This window comes from Sarcophilus harrisii, chromosome 5 (genome assembly GCF_902635505.1).
Source record: "Sarcophilus harrisii chromosome 5, mSarHar1.11, whole genome shotgun sequence".
Classification (NCBI taxonomy): Eukaryota; Metazoa; Chordata; class Mammalia; order Dasyuromorphia; family Dasyuridae; genus Sarcophilus; species Sarcophilus harrisii.
This window is the reverse complement of record NC_045430.1, coordinates 24,180,293-24,203,628: the sequence shown is the minus strand read 5'-3', so window position 1 is coordinate 24,203,628 and position 23,336 is coordinate 24,180,293. Positions and strand designations below refer to the sequence as shown.

The following is a 23,336-nucleotide window of genomic DNA, read 5'->3' as shown; positions in this document are numbered from 1 at the left end:
TCAGTGCTGAGGGGGGGGTGAGAGCGGAGACAGTGGGCCTTCCAGAGGAGAAGCGGCCGCCTCTCGCTGAGGGCTGGGGCCCCCTGTTATGGCCTGGGGGAAGGAGCTCTGGTCTTGGTTGGACACATGGTGGGGGCTGCTCCTGATGGTGGGGGCTGCTCCTGACGCCAGGGGCTGGAAAGTGCTGGCATGGATGGAGAAAGCACTTCATAGCCCTGGGGGAGGGGGATAATCGTCCTCAGCTGCCGCATCTGGCCCGTGGGCCATAGTTTGAAGACCCTTGCTCTAGAGCATGATCTTTAGTTCCAAGAATCAATCAAATCTTGGGGCCAGCTTTAACACCTTTTTAAGGAATAGCTTGACAATGAGGGGCAGACAGTTAGGCCTCTTGCACAGACCAGGAAGCATGACATATTTATATATGTAAGTTTTTTTTTTTTTTTTTAACATAGATTGTGTATATTTGAACATAGGAGAGAAATCTCCACCAAGATTAAAGCTGTTAGGTTCCTATTTTAAGAGATATCTAATTACTCTTTTCTCCTCTGGATGCAGGACAATTTCCCTCTCCCCATTGTTAGCCAAATCTTAATCCTATTTTGTAATTCTAGGATTCCATTTCTTGCAACAGGCTCTTAAACTCCTCTTTTGAACGCTGTCTAAACTTATTATTCTGTTTTTTAGTTCTTATGCCAATGAGATGGAAAACAAAATGTTCTGGAAAGTCTACTATGAACATTTAGAGAAAGCCGCTACACGTGCTGGTATGTATGTAACGTTATTTTGGGTTGTTGCTTAAAGGTTTTAGTCTTCATGTTCATTTACTCATGAAATTAGGTAATATTTTGCATTCTTTTTAGCAGTCCTTGCTCACCTTTTGAAATGGTTTCTTTCAATATTTTAGAAGTTAATTCATGATCACAAAAAAAAACCAAGTAGAGTTTTGGAGTCATCAATTTACTGCTGAAAGGGACTTCAGACATAACCTAGTCGATTCTCATTTTATAAATGAAAAAATAGATTGCAAGGATGTTCTCTTAAGTGACATATGGGGGTAATGAGTATCAGCCTGGATTTGAATTCTGATCCTTGGGCTCAAATGCAAGACTCTTTCCACTGCTCTATAATTTTACATATCATATGCTTCTTGTACTACTAAAATCTTTCAGAATTGTGTTTTCTTAAGTTTTATTGGTGTCTTTTATTTTCTTTTTGCACCACAAGCCTATTATATTGCACTCTTTCCTAATTAGAACCCTTCTTTGTAACAAAGCTAACATTGAAGCAAAACCCACCAGTACAGATGACTATATAAGGCCTTTAATTGTTTGCAATATGTGGATAAGTTCTTCTCAACCCCTAATCTAAAGCAGGAAAAGTTCTTTCATTATCTTTTCTTTGGAATGGCTATCAGTTTTGACTGTTATTCTGATTTCAGCAGCCTCTTTGCAGTGTTATTTTTCCATTGATGTTATTGAAGTAATCGTGTGTATTGTCCTCTTGCGTTTTTGTTTTGTGTCACCTGGTTCAAATCTCAGTTGTCTTTCTAAGTTAACTATTATTAAACAGTAATGTTCAGTTACACTGATATGTTACAGCACAAAAGTGCCAAGTAAAGGAATTTGAATTCTACTCCAAAGACAGTATTTGTAGGGAGCCAATGCAAATTCTGATTAAAGGAAGGAACAGTCCAGATTTATGCATGATAAAAGACTTTTCTGGCAACTCTAGGAAAGAAAGTGTGAAGAGAGGGAGAGAAGAACTTGGGAAAGTGGGGGACTATATCACAGGAAGGAAGTTCTAATATTTTAGTAGACAGTAATGAGAACTTGGATTAGGATCATGACAGTGGGAACAGAGGAGAGAAGAAATGAGCAATATGGAAGAAGACTTGGTATCATTTGTATAGTGCAGAATTATTTGTATTTTATGTTTTCACATCACCTACATTTTGTCTTGTAGCCTAACTCCAGTTCCTCTTATAACAAAGACTAAAAAAGATGAAAGAATTCAGCTAGCATAAAAGTGTGACATTATAGTCAGTGTTCTACATCCATGGTCCCCTAATTCTTCAACAAAGCACCAGGATGTGCTTTCTTCCATCTATTCTTTGTGCTCATTCTTTAGGCTCTAAAATGACATTACTCTTGTTTTCCTTTGTTTTGAGATTGTTATATCTATTTCTATTGTTTGGTCATTGGTTATTTTGTTTTTCTGATTCTCTTTCCTTCACTCATCATCTCTTTTTATGCATCTTCCCACAATTCTCTGTAGTTATCGTTTATATTTCTTTATAGTGCAGAAAGTATTCTTTCCATTCATGGGCTGTAATTTTTTTAGCTGCCCTCTAACTAGTAAACAACTATTTTGTTAACTAGTAAAAGTATTGCTGTAAATACTTTGCTGTATATTTTGTTGTTGAACTCCTGGTGATAGTTGCTTAGCAGGGGAATTTCCTGGTCAAAGAGTGTGGCCATTTTTGGTTATCCTCTTAGCAGGATTCTGAATCAAAAAGTGGTCCTGTTTACAGCTCTACCAACCATGCCCTGAATTCACACCAACAAGGCACTGGTGTGCCTGCCTTTCCACAACCTCTCCGGCATTTGGTATTCCTATGTTCTGCCACGACTGCCCATTTGCAGGACTTGAGATCCGACCTCAGAGTGGTTCAGATGTATTTTTTTCTTACTGCTAATGATTTGGGGCATGTTTTCATGTCATTGTTAGAAGTTTGTAATTTTCCTGAAACCTGTTTATATCCTTTGACTACTCGGTGCTGGGGAATGGCTTTTGGTCTTTGTGTGAAGTTGGCTTGGTTTGAGTGTAACAGCACTCCCTGTTCTGTGAGGGGTCTCTGTGGTCTAGGGCCCGGTCCCATAGCTGGATTCACATTCTGTCTCTGGCCCATCCCAACGCTGTGACCCTGGTTATGAATCTGTCGGTGCCCCAGGCAGCTTTCTGCTATGCTTACGTTGCCAAACATGTAAGCCAAACAACAATCTGCTGATCTGCCTTGGTAAGGGAGCTCTTCCTATGGAATTCTCTCTACCAATGAAATTACAGGCCAGGTCCAAGAAGGTAAAGAAACGCTACTCAGGTGAAAAATGGGCCCAGCAGCTTAAGCTGCCATACTGTAGTTAGTCCAAATATTTGTCCTATTAGTGTCTATTATTTTAAAAGGGAAAGAGACATCATAGTGCTGCTGCTTGGAACCACTGTGCATTTTCTTTTTCTCCCACAGAGAAGGAACTACAGAATGACTTCAGAGATAAACGTCTTCGCAGTAAAGTTGTTGAGAAGACCGAGATGGGAGATGTGGGTACCCTTTATCACGAACAGCTGGAACAAAGAACCGATTGTCGGGAAAGACTGGACCACACCAACTTTCGCTTTTTGCTCTGGAGGGCCCTGGCGAAATTCCCAGAGAGAGTTGAGCCTCGGTCCCGGGAACTCTCCCCTCTTTTCCTGAGATTTATTAGGTAAGGAATTCTCCTCCTGGGATCTGTTCTGGAGTTTTCTAAGGGAGAGATGAAATTTGTGAATATTAACGAACTCACTGGGGATAGCTCTTGTAAACCAGAGTGTCAGGTATTGCACCAGCTATGTTCCCAAAGGCCCCAGAGCAGATGGAAATGTAATTGGGGGAGGTAGTGAACAAAATAAATGCAAACCCAGCAGAATGAAGATAAGGTTAACACAGGGTTCTCTAAGTCAGCCCTCAGGCATGGTTCCTTGTGGGATCCTTTTTTTAAATGATACGGTTTTCACCATTTCTCTTTGAGCGTGACAGCACTGGAATAACCTCTCCCTTCCTGCAGTGGGAAATCCACTCGGGGAGCGGTGTCCACTCCTTTCTAGGATCCTCTTGTTAGAGGACCTGTGCCGGTGGGATCTTGAGCTCGGGCTTTGTCCTTGAGCCTCAGTGTCCTTGGGTCTAACAATGGAGGAGGTTGGATTCCGTGGCCTTGCCGGTAGGTCCTTGTGTCCTGCTATATCCTGGGCCTGCTGCCTGAGAATCAGCCCCCAAACAGCATGAGGCCGAAATTCTGCATCTTAACCCAAAAGTGGGGCTGTGGTGCCGGTGACTGAGGCCTAGGGCAAGGCCCGGTCGCTTGTGTCGCCTCATTTGCCATGTCCCTAATAGCCATCGTCTGTCCAGGTTGAGAAGAAGCCCTCCCTGGGGTCTCTCCGTCAGGATGAGCCCCCGCCCCAACCTAACTGCCAGGGCAGCCTTTCTCCCCACCACAGGCAGGAGCCCTCCTGCCTCCTTGCTCTCTTTGTGGCCCCCACAAAATCAGGCTTGCTCAAGTGTGTCTCTGAGACCAGCGCCAAGCAGTGGTTGGTAGAGACCGTGGTCGGCCTTTACAGCGTCACCCTCAGGAGAGGAGTTCAGGCTGCCAGAGAGCTTCCAAAGTCCTTTATTACCTTTCACGGTCCAGGTAGCTGGTGATTAAACTAAATGTATCTGGAACCTAATTATCTTTGGGTCTGTAAAACTTTTCTGGCTCTTCCCAGAGTAGTCTGCATTGTAGGGAAAAGAGAGTGTCTTCAAGAGACAGAAAGCTGGTGCCTAGCAGGGACTCCTGAGACTGTCGAGGCCGGTCAGTGGCTCTCTGACTTCCCTGGCCTTTGCAAGGCGGCCTAGGCCATTTTCTTTGGATTGGGATCAGTCTCCATGTTTTGTCTTCCCTTTCTGCAGCTGACTAGACTGAGGCCCCAAGTAGGCCGGTGACTTGTTCCATGTTGCAGAGCTAGCAGGTGGCAGGGTCAGGACTTTGACCCCAAATCCAGGGCTCTTTGCTCTGTGCTGTCTTAGACAGCCCTCCTGGCTTTATGTCATGTGAAATCTGCCTGGGCAGCTCCCACCAGGGGCTTGCAGCCTTTGCTCTAAGACCAACCAAAGTCAGTGTAATTCTGCCTCGTCTTGGGGAGCCTGTAAGTTGGGTGATTTGCCTCCTGGGATTAACTCATTCAGCATTAATTAAATACTTGCAATGCGCATGGTACTGTGCTGGGTGCAGAGATACAAAATAAAAATGGAGCATGCCCTGCCTCAGCAGGCTTCCATTTTACTGAAGAAATCGACCACATGTACTCATAAGCAAAGCAAAAAGAATAATGAGCAAGACGAGGGTAATGTTCTCTCTAAAATGTAATGTTCTCTGTTGAGGTTTTCTTGGGGTCTATGGGAGCAGCCTCCATTTCAGTTCAGTAATCGCCACAAGTCCAAATCCTTTATTGTCTCCCTCAAAGTCTTATCTCCTTCACTTGGGGCTCGGCTAGTTTTCTGGAGGCCTTCCAGAATCTTGCTTTCGGTAGAGCAGCGAAGGAGGAGAAGCTGCCACCAAAGCGGTGTGAGATGGCATAAATCTGTCTGAGTCCGAGGGCTTGGGCTCCAGCCTTTGCCTCCAGCCTTCGGTCCGCTTGTCTCTGAATCTCCCTGGCTGAGACTTCTCGCTTATAAGCTCCACGCTGAGTACAAACCAATCATTCTATCACTAGGAAACCATTATTTGTTGCAGGATTGAATCAGTGCTAAACTAGATTTAATCATTGCCTCCTCAGTTCCACTTAGTACCTTGTTTCACATTCTGGCCCATAACCTCTCCTTGTGGAATTAAGTCAATCCTGCTGAACCATGCTATATTAGGTAACTATTGTCTCTCTCAATTCACTGACTTAGCACCTTGTAAGAGGCCTTTGTTTCAAGTTCAGAGCTCTGGATCAAAACAGACAAGCACATCTACAGTTGAGAGCATCAGGGAACACTGCCTGTAAATTAACAATAACAACCAGCGCTTACATAAACACTTCAAAGGTCCCAAAGCCCCTTTGCAAATGCCTTTGATCTTCACAGCTCTAGAAGGGAGGTGCTGTTACTCCCATTCTGTAGATGAGGAAATTGGAGTAGTGCTGCTGGCTGAGGCTGGATTTGAACTCGGACCTCCAGGTTTGGGGCACTGTAGAGCTCCCTCGCTCTCGTGGAGTGGAGACGAGCCCTGGGTCGCTTGGTTACCCACAGCCTGTTGGGGAGATTCCCGGGTGAAGCAGCCATGAGGACCGCTGGGCTCGGGCCCCAACACCAGGCAGGGAGAAGAAGCGGAGGCCGGGCAGGCCTCTGCCCGCTCCCCCTCAAGTTACCCTCCTCCCGAAGGCTTCCTGTGCGCTGGAGGCCTCCACCCACAGACAATGAATTAGCTCCACTGGGTTAGCTGGGAGGGTCTGCTGGGGCCAGCCCTGGGCAAGAAGAGGGTATGGAAGGAGCCCGAGGCCTGCTTCCGAGGCAGCCCCTCCCCAGTAGCTTTCCTCATTAGCGGTTTTCCTGTCCTTCCATCCTTTGCTTCTCTGTTGTCACTGAGCCTGAGGAGACTTGGGACATTCCTTCCTCCAGATGACTTGTCTTCCCCACCCAGAGAAACCCAGAGCCATGTTCCTCTTGCACGTCAGCATCTCCCGCTGCTTCAGCCAGTCCCTTGAGGCACGCACAGCAAGCAGGCGGCTGAGATGTTGGAGGGACCTTCCAGCCTGTCGGGGTCCCAAGAGACCCAGGACTCTGTTTTTAGCCTGGCCCCCCTTCAGACACTGGTTTTCTCGTGCTGCCCTTGCCTCCCATCCCTGGTCAGCTCTCCAGGGCCCGCTTGGAGAAATGCCATTTTATACACTTTTTGTCTTTTGTTCCTTCTCCTTTGTTCTCTAGCAATGAGTATTATCCAGCAGATCATCAAGTGGCTCCAACTCAGGATCTCCTCAAGAAAGGGGATGCAGCCTCTGAAGAGGAAAAAGAGGAGGGGGCTGCTGCCGAGGGTAACGAGGGAGCTGCATATGGGGAGGAGCTGCCCGATGAGACTGTGGTGTTAGGATTCCAGAAGAAGAAGACCAGGAGAGCCGCAGCCAAGTAAGTGCTTTGGGGGCCCCTCGACATGGGGCAGGGACCCAGGGGCCATCTCATCAGCCCCTCTTTGGGGGCCCTTGTCTTGAGGTCCTTGCTGCAGAGGGGGTCAGAGATGCAGCCAGGTCTTGTGGGGCCTCCCTGGCCCATTTTAATTGCTTCCCATGAAATTTCTATAGTGACCAGTTGCTTATAAATTTATTTCTGAGCCATTCGGACCATTGAAGATCAAAATGATGGTGATAGCCTGCATTTCTATAGCACTTTTAGGTTTGCAAAGACCTTTCTTTGTTTAGCTTTTTGGATCTTCAAAACCCATTTACAAAGAAGGAAACCAAGACTGAGAAAGGTGAAGGAAATTGTCCCTGGTGACTCAGCTATTAAGTGTCTTGAGGAAGGATTTGAATTCAGATCTTCTGCCTCTAGGCCTCATACTGCCCATGGAATCACCTAGTTACCTCGAAGAGTAATTCATGTAGAAGGTTTAAAGGAAATTATTAACTGGCTATTTAAATAAATGTATTTTCTTCTTTTTTTCTTAGTTGCATGTAAGCAAAAGTTTGTCCCTCCCTATCCTTTTTCCCTGAGAAGGCAAGCTTCTTGATATAGATATATGTTTTCCATGACTGTACATGTATAATCTACACATGTACTATATACATGTACAGTCATGGAAAACATATCCATGCTAGCCATGTGGCAGAAGAAAATGCTGATCAAAAACGTAGTAAAGTAAAAAAAAAAAAAAAAAATCTTCAATTTGCTGTCAGGCTCCCTCAGTTCTTTCTCCAGAAGCAGATAGCATTTTTCATCTGAGTCCTTCAGAATTATCTTGGATTGTTGTATTGCTGAGAGTAGCTGAGTGATTCCCAGTTGATCATCATGTTGTATTGCAGTTACCATGCACAGTATTCTCCTTATTCTGCTCCCTTCACTCTGCATCAATAAAAGTAATTTTAAAACCTTTAAGTACCCATTTTACTGATGACCCGTTGAAGAAATCGCACCAATTTTTAAGACTAACAATTGTCTTTTCACACTGGAAGAGAAATTTGTGCTAGAGAATTTCAAATTAAGGATTTTGATGCAAGGGAGGGAGGGTAATGGGATTTTTAAAAGTCTTAGAAATTATAGCTCAGCAGGAGAAATAAATCTTGCCAGCAGCTGAGTAGGAAAGCAGGCTCCGGCTTCACACGGAGGGGTGGGACATGAGCTGGGGTGGGGGGGGGGTCTAGCCTCACTATGGGGGGTGGGACACAACAGCAGGGGGGGGGCATTTCAAAACTACATTGGAAGACTTGCTCATACGTGAGCTCAGGGGGGTTGGGGGGCTGTCAGAAGATCTCTGTGAGATTCTGAGGGAGTGGTATGCATTGTTTTATTCCAACCTTTTCCCTTCTTGTTTTGTTTAGGCAATTAATTGCTCACCTGCAGGTTTTCTCTAAATTTTCAAATCCTCGGTCCTTATATCTGGAGTCACAGCTCTATGAACTGTATCTGCAGGTAAGTGAGACAAGGGCTTTCATAGAGGTCTAGACTTGCAGTAGGAAGAGAGAACCTGGAGTTCACTGAGGAAGCTGGAGGCCCCGAGGCCCAGCTGTGGGGTACAGGACGGATCTGAAACAGGGCCTTCCTGACTCCAGGCCCCAGGCCCCTGTCACTGGCTGCCGGTGCTCCTTCCCCTGGTCTTTGTGAGCTCTTTCCTCCTATTAGCTAAAAGTAAGCCTAGCTGGGAAGCAGGGTGTTCTTAAAGATAGTGAATATAGTGCCCTCTGTGCTTGACATTTGGATCGTAAAACCAGGGACTCGAACGAGACCTCCAAGGTCGTCTCATTCCGTTTCTTGTCCAGTGTATGGATTTTCTCTGGAAAATCTTCGATAAATGCTTTTCCTTCTGCAGGGTAGAGATGTGAGTCGAGTATTAAAACAGCCATATTAGCTGGCATTGACACGGTACTTTCAGGTTTGAGCGTGAGCACCTTCAGAGGCCAGGGGCTCTCCCTCACAAGACAGGCAGTCCCGTCTATTCCCAGAGGTAGCTAATGTTGGGCCATTCGTCACAGCGAGCTGCTCTCCTTCCTGCTGTCCTGTTACTAATAATTTCCCCACTGCGGTCCAAAGAGAATAAACCTGACTGGCCCTTCCGTCACCTGACAGGCCCTTCGGTGATTGAAGAGCTTTTTGGTATTCAGGAAATTCATTTAGTTCTTTTTTTAAAGCATAACCATAATCTCTTATATTTACGGACCCCGCAGTTTATGTGGCCATTCATTGCTCCGGGGCCATCGGCTCATCCAGCTCTGCTACTACAGAGTGATACGGGTATAGCCATTTTGTGTCCACGGGCCCTTCTTTTTGTCATTGACTAGATATTTCCGATCCCTTTTCTGTCACCTGCCTTGTTCCCTCTGTAACTTCTCTGTGAGTGCCTTTTACGTATTTCCATCTGGTCGTTAAAGAGGTCGAGCAGAGCTGGGCTCATGCCCTCTGTTGGACCCATCCCCTTTGGCTGATACCGATCCATTCTTTGGTGTCTTGGTTACGCTTTTATCGCCAGTTAAGCCCTGTCGCCTTCCTGAGGCAGCCCAGTGAGTGGAGCACTGGACTGGAGCTTCGAGGAAGGGGGAGTTCACATGCGGCCTCGCTGTGGGGCCCTGGGCCAACCCCTTCGCTTTTCTCAGACTCAGTTTCCCCCTCAATCATCATAAGGATCAAATGAGGTGACAATGGTTAAGTCCCATACAAGGCTGCTGCTGTTGTAATTTGACTCACATTGCCACATTGTATTTCTAGGGATGCTTAAAGCCTTTGTGGATTTGCTTAAATCCACATATGATAAGTTTGGGTTTTTTAGTCTACTTCTCACAAAAGAAAATACAGTGAATCTGACATGGCTTGTTCTTAGCTTATTCTTGCTCCTAGTGATCAGATCATACTTTCCTTTCTTAGGGCCCTCAAAGCCACCCGTATAATAATCCCCTGGGTTCATTTAATCAAATAATTGACCACTGGAATCATTTAACTATTTTAAACTCCCTAAGATTATGTTCTGAAAGTATTGATTTGGATAAGTAAAGATGAAACATTGCTGACTTCAACAGTGAGTGATGAATTAATATGCAGAGAGCAGAGTTTATACTTTGATGTGATGACTGATCATAAGAATGGACCATAGATGAAGATATGGACAGTTCATCTTTTTCTAGTTAGAGATGATTTTTTGGAGGAGGTGAAATTTCTAGAATTGTTTATAAGGAGTTGGTGAATAGAGTTAGAAAAGGAATTGTAGTTCAAGCTATGGTTTCCTAGCTCTTTCAAAAATGACATATCAGAAGGCTTATTTAATATCAACAGAGTAATAAGTGTTGGGATGCTTTCCTAAATCTCCAAAGGAAATGTTTTTCTATTTAGATCTTAAGTTTAATTTTATGAATATATTAAAATTTACTTCATTTTAACTTAAAATGGTGAACATGGACCATATCTGCAGAGTCCAAGTTCAGAATGCCAAATTATCATCACAGATTTAGAAAAGGTATGTTCTTATCCCTTCCCTTCACTCACCATCCTCATCTCACTTGCTCCTGCTTTGCCTCAGGAGCTGGTACTACAAGTTCAGGGACATTCTACACATTGTTAGGAGGTGGGATCAGAAATGTCTTGTGGGTGTGGGACAACAATATGAATTTTGTGTTTTGTTTCAATAACTCCTGACTTTTTTCCCGCTTCTATCCTTCCTAGCAAGCAGGAGTGAGGTAGGAAACAGTTTTGAAAAAAAAAGGAAAATGTCTGTATTTAGCAGTTGGTATGGGCAAGTGATGTAACTGCTTCACAGTCCAGGAGATGCCCTGAGACAGTTACTTATGGAGGTGTTTTTATGAAGGGAGCTTTCTTATCTTTTGATTTCTCTTGAGGATGAAATTCCAGGTCTAGGTAGGGTGGGAGGGAATGTATATTTTAAATGAATGACTTTCACCTTTTTTGATCATTTTGTAAAATTTTATACATAGTTACTGTTGCATCCTGAACAAGATGTGCAAAAAATGGCCCTGGAGTGTATCATGACCTACAAGCACCCCCACATTCTGCCTTACAAGTAAGTGAGAGTGATGCAGGCGGGCAGCCGGCTGATGTTAATCTTCCATGTAGTACAGATCATTTTTATTGCAGAATAGGAAAACATTTGTTCCTTTCAAATAGAAAGGGAATTTGATTTTCAAGGTGGGGGTGGAAACTAGAAATACACCTCAGTAATAAGAATTTTTTTAGATTCTCCATGAAAAGAAGCAGGTTGTTTTAGAAATGTATAGAGTAGTTTGTATCATCACCTTTTTTTATGCAAATATTAAAATGAATGCCTATTAACATAATGTTACAACGTAATGAATTAATTTTAAAAAATCCAATAAGGAGTTGATGTCAGAATTAGGAAGATTTGGATTCAAGTTCTATATCTGATACATAATGATCTGTGGATGCCTTCCTTACCCCCACCCCTTCCAGTGGGTCAATGGCCTTTTAGTGCCCCAGGAAATGTTTTTAAGACATTTGAAAATTCCTTCCTCTCTCCTTCCCCTTCTCCCCTCACCCTTCCCTACCCAATGTGCTCTCTTTTGTGATAATGATTTCTAAAAAGAGGCTAGGGAGAATAATTTCAGGAAAACCAGCCAACATATCCATCAAATCTTGACTGTCCTCCACTTCTGCAAAGGGAGGTCGGTGCCTCTTTCCGTCTCTTTGAGACCAGCCTTATTCATTATAATGACACAGAGTTCCATTTTATGGATTCTTGTCCTTCCCATTTTTGTCATCGTAGTTTCTGTGGAGCCATTTCCCCGGCCATGCCATGCTTGGGAGAATGGCATAGTCGTTCTGCATTCCAACATTGATGAATTCACAGGTCTAGATGATGGGGGGAAATCAAATATTTGAAGAGAAGAAATCCTCTATATACTTGTTTTATTAAATAGTAGTTGAAGTCTATCTCGGGTCCCCTCCCCTTCACAGTGAGCAGATACTGATTGTGTTACCTTCAGTATACTGGATGTGTTGCTAAGCATAGGAGCACAGAGACAAAACAAGTATACTTGCTAAGATTTCCTTGGAAAATCATCTGTTGGAGCATAAAGAAAGACTCTTGTTGGTTGCTAAACAATACTAGTTTTGTTCTTGCCTTGTGGGAAGATGAAGATGAGACTGATGAGCTACTATAATTATGACCATAAATCCCCCTGACTCTCCGATTCATGTTTATTATCTACAGGGAGAATTTGCAGAGGTTGTTGGAAGACAAGAGCTTTAAAGAAGAAATTGTCCATTTTAGCATTTCAGAGGAGAATACAATTGTGAAAACAGCTCACAGAGCTGATCTTTTTTCAGTGCTTCTGAGGTATGTTGACTACAAATATACAAGGAGTGGGTAGAAGGCGAGCCTTGGAGTCTGGAAGATCTGCGTTCAAGTCCCACCTTTGACACATACTGACCCTGGGATCCCTGGCAAGTCCCTTCTCCTCTTGGTGTCCCGGGACATTCTCCACAGCCATAATTGTGCAAGGCCAGAATGCCCACCTGCCTTGTTAGGGGGGAGATTCCACTCTGGATGTTCTCCACCCTTGTGAAATCATAGATCTAATTCTATCCCATTTCCTCCCCTTGGCTTCCCAACCCACAGTACTGGTCGATGTTTTAATAGTAATGTTTTAGGGATGTCACTTAGAGACTGACCTGTCTTTTGTATGCAGTCCCAGCATCTTGGAGCCGTAGAGGGCTTCAGAGTCCGGCTTGTGCCTGCCGGCGCCTCCTCAGTGCCATCCCCTAAAGGATTCATCCAGTTTTTCCTGGAGGAATCAGTAAACAAGCAGCCACTGTGTATTCCCAGACCCTGTCAGATAGGTTTTTAACTCACTAGACCTGAATCCATCACAAGTCTATTGGAATTGCCTTGAGTCACCTCATTGTTAAAAAGAGCCACCCTCCATCAGAATCGATCATTACAAAATCTTGTTGCCGTGTACAGTGATCTCCTGGTTCTCATTTCACTTAACATTAATAACCAGTTCATTTAAGTCTCTGCAGGCCTCTCTGAAATAAATCTTCCTTCTGGTCGTTTCTTACAGAACAATATTCCATAACATTCATAGACCATAACTTATTCAGCCATTCTCCAACTGATGGGCATCCATTCTCCAGTTCCTTGCTAGGATTGCAACAGACATTTTTGCCCATGTAGGAACTTTTTCTTTTTTATAATCTCTTTGGGATACAGACACTACAGCTTTATTACTTTATTGGAAATAGAGAAGTATAGGCCCAAGGACGGTGCATAATTTATCAAAGCTTCATTAGTTTGCAAGGTAGTATTGGACTGAAGCTGGCAAACCTTGGTTTTATTCTGGATTCTGCCACTGATGAATTGTCTTTGGGAAATCTCTTGACCCTTGTGTGTAACAATGGCAGTCAAGGTTACTGTCACTTAGGCCCCGATAATGCAATGCAAGGAATTTCATTGAAACAGGTTGTGAAATGGAAGGATGGTGAATTAACCTCTTTTATTTTTGATTTTGTAGAATTCTTTATGGACGAATGAAAAACAAGACTGGGAGTAAAACTCAGGGCAAGTCGGCCTCCGGGACGCGCATGTCGATTGTCTTGCGGTTCCTCGCGGGGTCATCGTCTGAAGAGGTCCACATGTTCTTAGACCTGCTGTTTGAGCCTGTGAAGCACTTCAAAAATGGTACTGACTCATTGTGGCCGCCTCCGGTGTGAGTGCCGCCTGACCCTGCTCCTCCCCTAATTCTGGGTGACGGGCTCTCTGTGGGGTCCGGGTCTGGGGGACAGTGGGTAGGACGAGCATACTGATGCTGGCAGGGGTTGTTGTGAGGAGGGCGGGCTCAGGAGGTCTGGGATTCACTGGGGCGGGGAGTTTCCTTTCTAGGGGCAGGGCTGCCCCTTGTTTGCAGCTTAGGGAATTCTCTGGGGGTGAGATGACTTGGGGGTCCCTCCCCTCCCAGAGCCTCTGAGAGATGGCACCAAGGGGCACTGCCCTTCTCCTCGGTGCTCCCCACCCAGCCATGTCTCTCCTGATGGGATCTGGTCACAGATCAGGAAATAGCCGTGATTGTAAACATGTGATTGACGGGGTGGCTGGGGAGATGACCAGTAAAGGGAGCGGCTTCAGCTTCATGGGAGGGGGGTCCATGGGGTGACCTGGTGATTTCTTTGGGAGAGGGAGCTTCCTGGTGTGGAATTCCCTCTCCCCTCGGGCCTGGAGGGCCTGGACACGGGCAGTGGCTGGCCCCGAGCTCGGCTCTTGTGACTCCCCGGCCGGCTCTGTCTGCTCTGTGCAAGGCTCTGCTTGGTAAAGAGTATCCGGAGCCAGGCTTGCAGGCAGCAGGCCCGGACCTGGGTCTGCCCATGACTCACCCCTCTCACAGGCCTCTAAATGGCTCCGGCTTCCAGGAGTGGAGGGCCAGATGAGCCCTGCCGGTGGTCACGTTCTTCGCACCGTAGTCGTAGTTCTCAGGAGCAGCTGCGGCACGTTCCTTCCCTCAGGCCTCTGTTTCTCGGCTTTTGCCAGGGCCCTGCCACTCTGCGGTTCTGCGAGCTGTGGAGGACCTGGATCTGTCCAGAGTCATCCCCCTGGGCCGTCAGCACGGTGTCTTCAACAGCCTGGAGCTGGTCTTAAAAAACATCGGTCACCTGGCCAGCCCCTACCTGTCGGAGATCCTGCAGATCCTGCTCTGCATGACGGCGACCGTGTCCCATGCCCTTCAGCAGAGGGAGAAGGTGAGGGGGCTGGGGTAGGCCGCGGGGTTGCCCCTCCAGCACTTTTAGTGCAGGCAGTCACTCTCTCACCCCCCCGCATGGCTGGCACGAGGCTGGGGTATAGAGGGGCCATTCCCCACGTCCTCCCTGAGATCCTGGGGCCGCCGCAGACATACGCGCCCATGGAACCGCTGTGTACTGAGGCAGGGAATGGGCGGGTCATATGCACTTGGGAGAGCTGAGTAAGGAAGAGTCCTTTTTTGCTGCAGAGATCCAGAGCATCCTCAAGTGCTGTTCCTTGCAGCCGTCTTGTCTTTATCTTTCTTCATTCTGCAAACCTGGATGCTTATGGTTCTCCCTACCTTGGTTTCCCCTGGCTCTCCTTCTCCTTCCCCAGCTCTCCTTTGCTTCCTTTTCCCAGTCCCTCAAGATGGCTGTTCTCCAGGGTTCTCCTGCTGCCAGGACCACTTCTATGCCCCTCACTCCTAAGCCTAGACCTCCTGATTTAACGCTTCAGTTGTAAATTAAACAGTTCTCCGTAGAGCCCCAAGGAACGCTTAACCCGGGGTCTATATACTTGTTTTTAAAATATATTTTAATAACTATATTTTGATTAAATTCATTTCCTTTGTAATCCTATGTATTTTCTGAAAAGAAAATAAAATCTGTAAATTGATTGCTGAAGGGAGCCATGACGCCAAAAAATTTAGGAACCCCTGCTCCAGCCCTCCCTTCCCCACCTGCCAGAGCCAGCTTCCTTCTCAGGCTATTGTGCCAGTGCTGGGCAGTTGACATTTTGGACGTTTGCATGTCTCCTCCCTGTCCTTGGCCCCACTGAGAGCGCTTTTTCATGATTTTTTGATCTCCTTGCCTGGCAGTGTCCTTCGTGTATAAGGTGCTTCCTCAGTACTCATTGGGTTAGATCAGCGGATGTCATAGCTGCTCACGATCTTTCACAGACGCTTTATTGCAGAACAAGTACGGTTCTGTTCCAGCTCTAGCCGGGCCTTCGAGGCCTTGCCCAGGCCGGGAGCCGAATTCTTCTGGCCCTCCCTTCTCCCCTGGCTGCTGATACTGTTGACTATCTGACTGCTAAATGGAAAGCCGTGGTGCCTCCTAATCTACATTTCTGCGCCGTTGCTTAACTTGGGAGTTACTTAGTAATGGGGGCAATCTTAGGCAAACTCCGAAGATCCTCAATGTGACTTGGCATTGTGTTAAGGAGGGTGGTGGTCAGTGACCCAAAGGCCCTTCGCCTTAGAGGACCTTAGCCCTGAGCTTCCCAGGTGACAGAGGTGGAAATAGCACCCAGTCCATTCTTCTTAGCTGGCTAAAGAAATCTGAGAATTATTTTTTCTTCAGATGTTACAGGAATTTGCAAAATTATATTCATAATAACAATAATAATAGCTGACATTTGCATAGTATTTCAAAGTTTGCAAAGTACTTTACAGATATTCTTGTATTTGGTTTTCATAATTTATCAATTCTGTGAGGCTGGTACTATTTTCCCCATTTTACAGATGAGGAAACGAGCTGAGTGAGGAGGTAGATGAAGCAGGATTTGAACTTGAGTCTTCTTGGCTTCAGACCCAGCACTTTAATTGCTCTGCCACTGTGCCAACTCATATGTTCTAACAAATTTAGACATTTATCAAGTTGTCTGGATTTGGATGTTCAGTTTTGAGTGAGAAGACAGTTATTTCCCCTTCCTCTTTCTAAATTCTGTTTTCAGGTGGTCAGAACTTTTATTCATTCATTCATTCATTCATTCATTTATTTATTTATTTATTTATTTATTATTATCTGTAAATAATATGTTAATATTTATTATTGCCTATGCTTTTATGTTTACACTGAAAATGGACCCAGATCCTGAACTGAAAGCAGTCTCATTGGGATGTGACTGATTTTCTCTCCCGAGTTTCGGTTTGTGTTGTTAGTTTGGAAGTAGAGCACAGAAATCCCTCAGGACATGGAATGTATGGGTCCCATCTTTTCTTCATCCCCAAATCTGAAGGCATCCTTGCAGGCCTTGTCGTGTGTGTCTTGAGGCTCTTCTTGTATGTCTGATCTGCAGCTACCTTGTTCTTTCATATTGTGAGCTTAGACAACATTCTTGCTAACGGCCTCCCTCTTTAATTTAAAGCTTTTTATTTTCAAAACATATGCATAGTTTTCAACATTCACTCCTGAAAAACCCTGTGTTCCAAAAATTTTTCCCCTCTCTTCCCCTCATCCCCTCCCCTAGATGGCAGGCAATCCAATATAGGTTAAATATGTGCAATTCTATACATATTTCCACAATTATGCTGCACAAGAAAAATCAGATCAAAAAGAAAAAAAATGAGAAAAAACAAAATGCAAGCAAACGACAACAAAAAAAGGGGAAGTACAATGCTATGATCCACACTCAGTTCCCACAGCCCTCTCTCTGGTTGTAGATGGCTCTCTCCATCATCATAAGTCCTTTGGAACTGGCCTGCATCATCTCACTGTTGAAAAGAGCCATGTTCATGAAAATTGATCATTGTATAATTTTCTTATTACTGTATGCAGTGATCTCCTGGTTCTACTCACTTCACTTAACATCAGTTTATATAAGTCTCTCCAGACTTCTCTGAAATCATCCTGTTGGTCATTTCTTATAGAACAATAATATTCCATAACTTATTCAACCTTCTCCAACTAATGGGCATCCACCCAGTTTCCAATTTCTTGTCACCCCAAATGGGCTGTTATAAACATTTCTGCACATGTGGGTCCCTTTCCCTCCTTTAAGATCTCTTTGGGATACAGGCCCAGTAGAGACACTGCTGGAATACAGGGGATGCACCCTTTGGCCATAGTTCCAAATTGTTCTCCAGAATGGCTGGATCCATTCACAGTTTTACCAACAATGTATCAGTGTCCCAGTTTTCCCACATCCCCTCCAGCATTCATCATTCTCTTTTCCTGTCATCTTAGCCAATCTGAGAAGTATGTAGTGGTTCCTCAGAGGTGTAATTTGCTTTTCTTTCTGATCAGTAGTGATTTGGAGCATTTTTTCATATGATTAGAAATGGTTTTAGTTTCATCATCTGAAAATTATCTGTCCATACCCTTTGACCATTTATCAGTTGGAGAATGGCTTGTGCTCTTGTAAATTTGTGTCGGTTCTCTATATCTTAGAAATGAGGCCTTTATTAGAACCCTTGATGAAAAATTTTTTTTCCCAGTTTATTGCTTCCCTTCTAATCTTATGTACGTTGCTTTTGTTTTACAAACACTTTTAAGTTTAATATAATCAAAATTATCTGTTTTGTATTCCATAATGCACTCTAGTTCTTTGCCCACAAATTCCTTCCTTCTCCGTAGAACTGAGAGGCAGACTATCCTTTGTTCTTCCAATTTGCTTGTAATATTTTACTCTTTGTCTCACAATTGTGAACCAGTTTCAGCCTTATCTTGGTATAGAGTAGCTGCCTGTTTTAACAATTGGTCCTGATTGGGGCAGCTAAGTGGCCCAGTGGATAGAGCACCAGCTCTGAAGTCAGGAGAGCCCGAGTTCAAATCCAGCCTCAGATACTTAACACTTCCTGGTTATGTGACCCTGGGCAAATCACTTAACTTCAATTACCTCAGCAAAAAAACCCCACTTGGTCCTGATCATCCAAATCATTCTTAAAAATTGAGACTGTGTCCTCCATTTTTTGGGTGCCCTCTTCCTAATCTTCTTTCTTAGAGCAGGGAGCTGAGGCTTGGGAAGGGTTTCCTTCTGCTTGTGATGGCCAGAACAGATACTTTCAATGGATCAGAACTTTGTTTGACTAGAGGCATTGGAGCTGGAATTCTGAAGACGTCTTTGGCTTGGTGATCCTGGGCAATGTCCTTCCCTCTCTGAGCCTCTATCTCTTCATATTTTAAATAAGATCCTTTCCCACTTCAAATGGATGTTCCCCCAGAAAACAGGCTGAGCTCATCTCGGCCCCCCACTCGAATATACTGGGCCTTGGCATGGCAGAGGTGGCCAGCCCCACGGCCCCTCTCCTGTTGTTCTTCTCTCCCCTCTCCGCCTTGTTTTCCTATGCCTAGGGATGGATTAGTGATTCACTGCCTTCTCCCTTTTGGGTTCCTTCCCAGTCTATTCCTGGAACCCTGGGGAGCACTGGGCTGGAACCGTGTCTCACTGACCCTAGTCTTTGGATACGCCAGGCAAAAACCACATTCTTCTTGTCATTTCAAACAGACTTCGTTCTCTTAAACACAGCAAAGTCCTCCGGGAGGGCTGCTTTCTTGGAGCTTGGTCTGCCAGGCTCTGGGGGGCAGAATCGGGGGGAGAGAAGTGCCAGGAGGCCAGGCCAGGCCAGGTCTGGACAGGCATTTTCTTACCTGGCAAATGATTTGTGTTCTAAAGTTTATTTGCAAAGGGAAATAAATTTAATGCTGTAAAGGGCCTGATACCACGTCCCCTGACCACCCTGCACAAGCCAAGTTTTGAGCACTGTGTTTGAAAATGGGATTCAGGTCTCTGCTGTGATGCTGACTGACTGCATGACTGTAGATGCATTATCTAAACCTAATTTCTCATGGGTAATAATGGGAATTATAATGCTAGTGCTGTATCTCCTCTTAGGGGGGGCTAGAACAGAAAGTCCTCCAGCAATTAGAAAGATTTCTGCATAAGCGAGAGCTCTTACTTAGCCAATAGTATTTTATGACTCAGTGATCTCATCTGTCCCAATACTCCCCAGTCTCCTAGGTCCTGTACATGAAGTACCTCTCCAGCTAGTACCACTCAATTGTAAGCGGACTTTATAGGATGAATGAATGAAAAAGCATTTATTAAATGCTTTCTATGTCCCATACACTGGGCTGGATGCTGATGTCCTCATGGAGGATCCTTTCCAGAAGCAGTGATAGATTTGTGATGATTATTGTTCTAGAGCTGAAAGTGGAGAGTTGGGATAGGCTGGGAGGTGAAGTGGCAGGGTCAAGGACACGTCTGGGTTGTCTAAGAAACTTTGGTTCCCTAAATAAACTCGCTCATCATGGGGCAGTTGAGTTCAGCTCCTGGAAATTTTTAAAGCTGGATGAATTGATTGCCCCACAGTTCTTGGGCTGCTGGTGGGGTGTGAGGCTCTTAGAACCTTCACAGTGGATAGACTCAAACCTGCCTTGGCCAGAATCAAGGTAGCATGATGATCTTTCCTTTTCACATCTGAAGGTGGCTTCCCCCAGCCAACTCTTTGCACAGCAGAGTGCTGATTCCTCCAGTTTAACCCCAGCATCAGAACATCCCTCCTCCCTACATCTGCACAGAACCTGCCATGGCTTCTGTAGTTGATTTCTGTCAGAGTGGCTTCTTAACTCTTGTGCTTTAGATCATCTTCTTTACTTCTGCCTTGGGGGGAAATCCCAAAATCCACATTTCTGTTAGAAAGGATACAATTATCATCCACTTTTCCTATGGTTCCCCAACAGTTTTGTGATTCTGATTTCTAAAGTCCAGAAAGTAGTCATACTCAAATTAGCTATTGGCAAACAGTATTCAGCATCTGTTTGTATTATTATTATTACAGTTCTGAATTTGGCTAACACCAAATAAAGAGGACATTGTCATATACATAGTAGAACAAGAAAAAGAAATTGCATGTAATCTCCATTATGCATAATGTCCATCAGTACTCTTATCTCTGAGCTGCTTTTCTTCAGATTCTCTCATGTCTTATCTGAAGGGTTGTTTTTGATGCTCAGACCTCTGGTTTTCCTTATGGATACCTCACAAAATCTTCTTTTCTTGCTCTATTAAATAAAATGTTCATTTAACAGGGGGCAGCACCCTACATTATGAATTTTATCTAAGTACATTTTCTAAAATTCCAGTTTCATGACAGTTCCTTAAACCTAAGAATGTCTATCAATAAGAAGCCATCTGCCCAGCCAGTACTTGACCAATGATTCTTTCTACAACATTCCCAACGAGTTGGCCATGTAAGCTCTTTCTGAAAGTCTACAGACAATAGGATCCCCTTAGAAAGTGATGCTACCTCCCAAGGCCTCTCATTACACTTGGAGAAAGCTTTCATTGTTTGAAAACTTTTTCTTATGTCAAGCTCTTAATTGTTTTTAATTCTTCCATGTGGGACCAAGCAAAAAGAGATTGAATCCCTTTTCCTCATTATAATCCTTGTAAGTGAAGAGATTTATCTTATCTCTTCTGAAATCTTTTTCTTTTTTCCATGTTAAACATTTAAGAATAAATTGTGATGGCAATGAAATTTGCTGTGTAGTGTGGTGAGACAAGCACCATATCAAAATTCAGAGACTGGATAGGGCCTAGACTTGGTTGTAAATATCACTTTCACTGCAAAATGAGGAATTTGGCCTCAATCATTCATTAATTCTTATCTGGTATATAGGGACTTTGTTCTGCAGGTCATCAGGGAATGTATTTTCTGTATATTGAAAATGGGTTACAGTTCACCATGTCTTTTTAGTGCTATCTATCTATAGACTAAAGTTAATCAATATTAAAAGGGGAGAAAAATTGCATATACAAAATAGAACAAAAAAAGAACAGTTTATCTGTAACCTGGAATCTTCATTGTGTTTAGCTTGCCTTTTTTCTCCACACCACATGGCTTGAATGCTCTTCTTTGTCTACAGTTTCCCCTCTTTACAATTTCTACCTTTATTTTTGTAAATTTTGAGTTGCAAAATTTTTTTCTCCTTCCTTTCCTCTCCACCACAAGCAATATGACATAATTATACATGTACAGTCACTTTTAACATAGTTCCACGTAAGTTATGTTAGGAAGGAAAAATCAGAACAAAAAGGGAAAACTGTGAGAAAGAAAAAAAACAATAAAACAAGGTGAAAAAAGTATGCCTCAGTCCGTTTTTAGGGTATTTTTAGGTTGGTTTTTTCCATCCAAAATATTGGAATTGTCTTGGAAAAAAACAGTTTTCCCCTTAAGGAAGGTGACTGGAGGGGGAGAGAAAGCCCATGCTTGTAACACCAGGGTTGTCCTTCTGTCTTCTGGTATGGTCTGGTGAACAGCACTGTTTCTTCCAGATGGTCATTGTGCTAAGAGAGGGCTTCTGTTTTTTTCAGATACAACTAAGGGTCATTAATCCCCTAAAAAATCTGAGGCGTCTCGGACTCAAGCTGGTAGATGAGTTTTTTTCCGAGCAGGAAACTTACAACTTCAGCACGGAAGAAATCGATGCTGTTTTCCAAGGTGCCGTTTGGCCTCAGGTAAGGGATCCATTCAGGCTTCAGATCAGCCGGCACGGACAACGAGCACCCCCTGCAGACCCACGATGAGGTGGGGAGGGCCGGGCCTCAGTCAGTGTGAGCTCTGGGGCCTGGAGCCCGGGGCTGCCTCCATGGCTGAGCGCCCTTTGCTGCCTCTGTGGTCGTAGGCAGCCTCGCTCAGCCGTGGCCTCTCCTCCACAAGGCACGTCTCTCTGATGCATTTATTAAAACCATTACTCATGGGCCATGAGGATTATCTTGGGGTCAGCAATCTCCACAGAAAAGTGGACTCTGAATTACAGCGTTACCCATGATGATTCTTTATCTTCTAGATCACCAGACTTGCATCTGAGAGCCAGTATTCACCAACTCTTCTGCTGAAACTTATTCATACTTGGAGTAAAAACCCCAGGTATAGCTTCCTCCCTCCTTTCCTCTTTCCTGGTCGCTTGCCTTCAAAGTTTGTTGAGCATGGAATTTGTCCTTGACAACAGATTTCTGGTGTTGGCTCGACATCCGACCTCAGCCAAACGGGGCCTGAAAAGCAGAAACAGTCTGGAAAAGGGCCTGGGCTATGGCTTTATTTACCTAAATGTTGCTGTTTTCTGAATACAGGCTTGGCGATAAAAGTTGAGTGGGAATGGGGCCCCGTGTCATTTGTGACTCATCGTTAACTACCACAGCTATAATAGATTTGAAGGTGCTCTTCCTAAATGATTGCCTGCCTCATGCAGCAGACATAAATTCTCTTGCTAATTTTGCTTGGGCAGTGTGCTGTAGTAGACAGAACACTGAGGACTGGGCTTAACCAGGAATCCTTGTTTCTTGTTTTGCTTCTCCTCTGGGCCTCAGTTTCCTCATCTCTTAAAATCAAATGGTTGAACTAGAGGGCTCCATTGTCTTTTCTGTCATGGTAACATGGTGAAGGGAGGGGGATAAAATGACTTTAGTATTATCCTTTGCCTTTTTAAAAAAAAAATTCTCAAAAAGAGCTACAAAACTTTCTTTTCCTGAAATGTCCTATGTTATTTTTAAAATTTTAAAAATACATTTTTATTGGTCTTTCATTTCTTATTACTTATCTTGTTCATGATACTTTGTTCATAATTATTTTCAACTTTTAAAACTAACACAAATCGATTTTCACCCCCTTTCACCTGCCCTAAACCCCACTTTGGAAAAGTTTTTAACAAAAATACATAGTGGAGCAAAAACCAATTTCCTCATTGTCGTATTTTAAAATATTTATTTCTTATTCTGTCTTCTGAGCCTGTCACTTCTCAGAAATAACTGACTGATTAGTGTTCTCATAAGTAACTTTGAACAACTTTGAAAACTGATCAGTTCAGCTGTCAACTACTATTATTTTTCTGCATGTATGTATCAGAACTTTTTGTGACCTAATATTTCTTACACTGAAGAAATATATGGATGTATAAACAA

The 23,336-nt window shown here is 44.1% G+C and overlaps 1 protein-coding gene across 1 annotated transcript in view; it reads left to right on the top strand.

Annotated features, from left to right (window-relative positions):
• The window catches only part of UTP20 (UTP20 small subunit processome component), a 92,085-nt gene that overhangs the window by 29,568 nt on the left and 39,181 nt on the right, over positions 1–23,336 (top strand). Inside the window, exons 20-29 of the mRNA XM_031938972.1 lie at positions 685–764; positions 3,242–3,479; positions 6,698–6,895; positions 8,302–8,392; positions 10,900–10,985; positions 12,153–12,278; positions 13,456–13,622; positions 14,466–14,674; positions 21,750–21,893; positions 22,226–22,305. Coding sequence (XP_031794832.1) covers positions 685–764; positions 3,242–3,479; positions 6,698–6,895; positions 8,302–8,392; positions 10,900–10,985; positions 12,153–12,278; positions 13,456–13,622; positions 14,466–14,674; positions 21,750–21,893; positions 22,226–22,305 — 1,419 coding nt within the window. The remainder of the gene's footprint in view (positions 1–684; positions 765–3,241; positions 3,480–6,697; positions 6,896–8,301; positions 8,393–10,899; positions 10,986–12,152; positions 12,279–13,455; positions 13,623–14,465; positions 14,675–21,749; positions 21,894–22,225; positions 22,306–23,336) is intronic.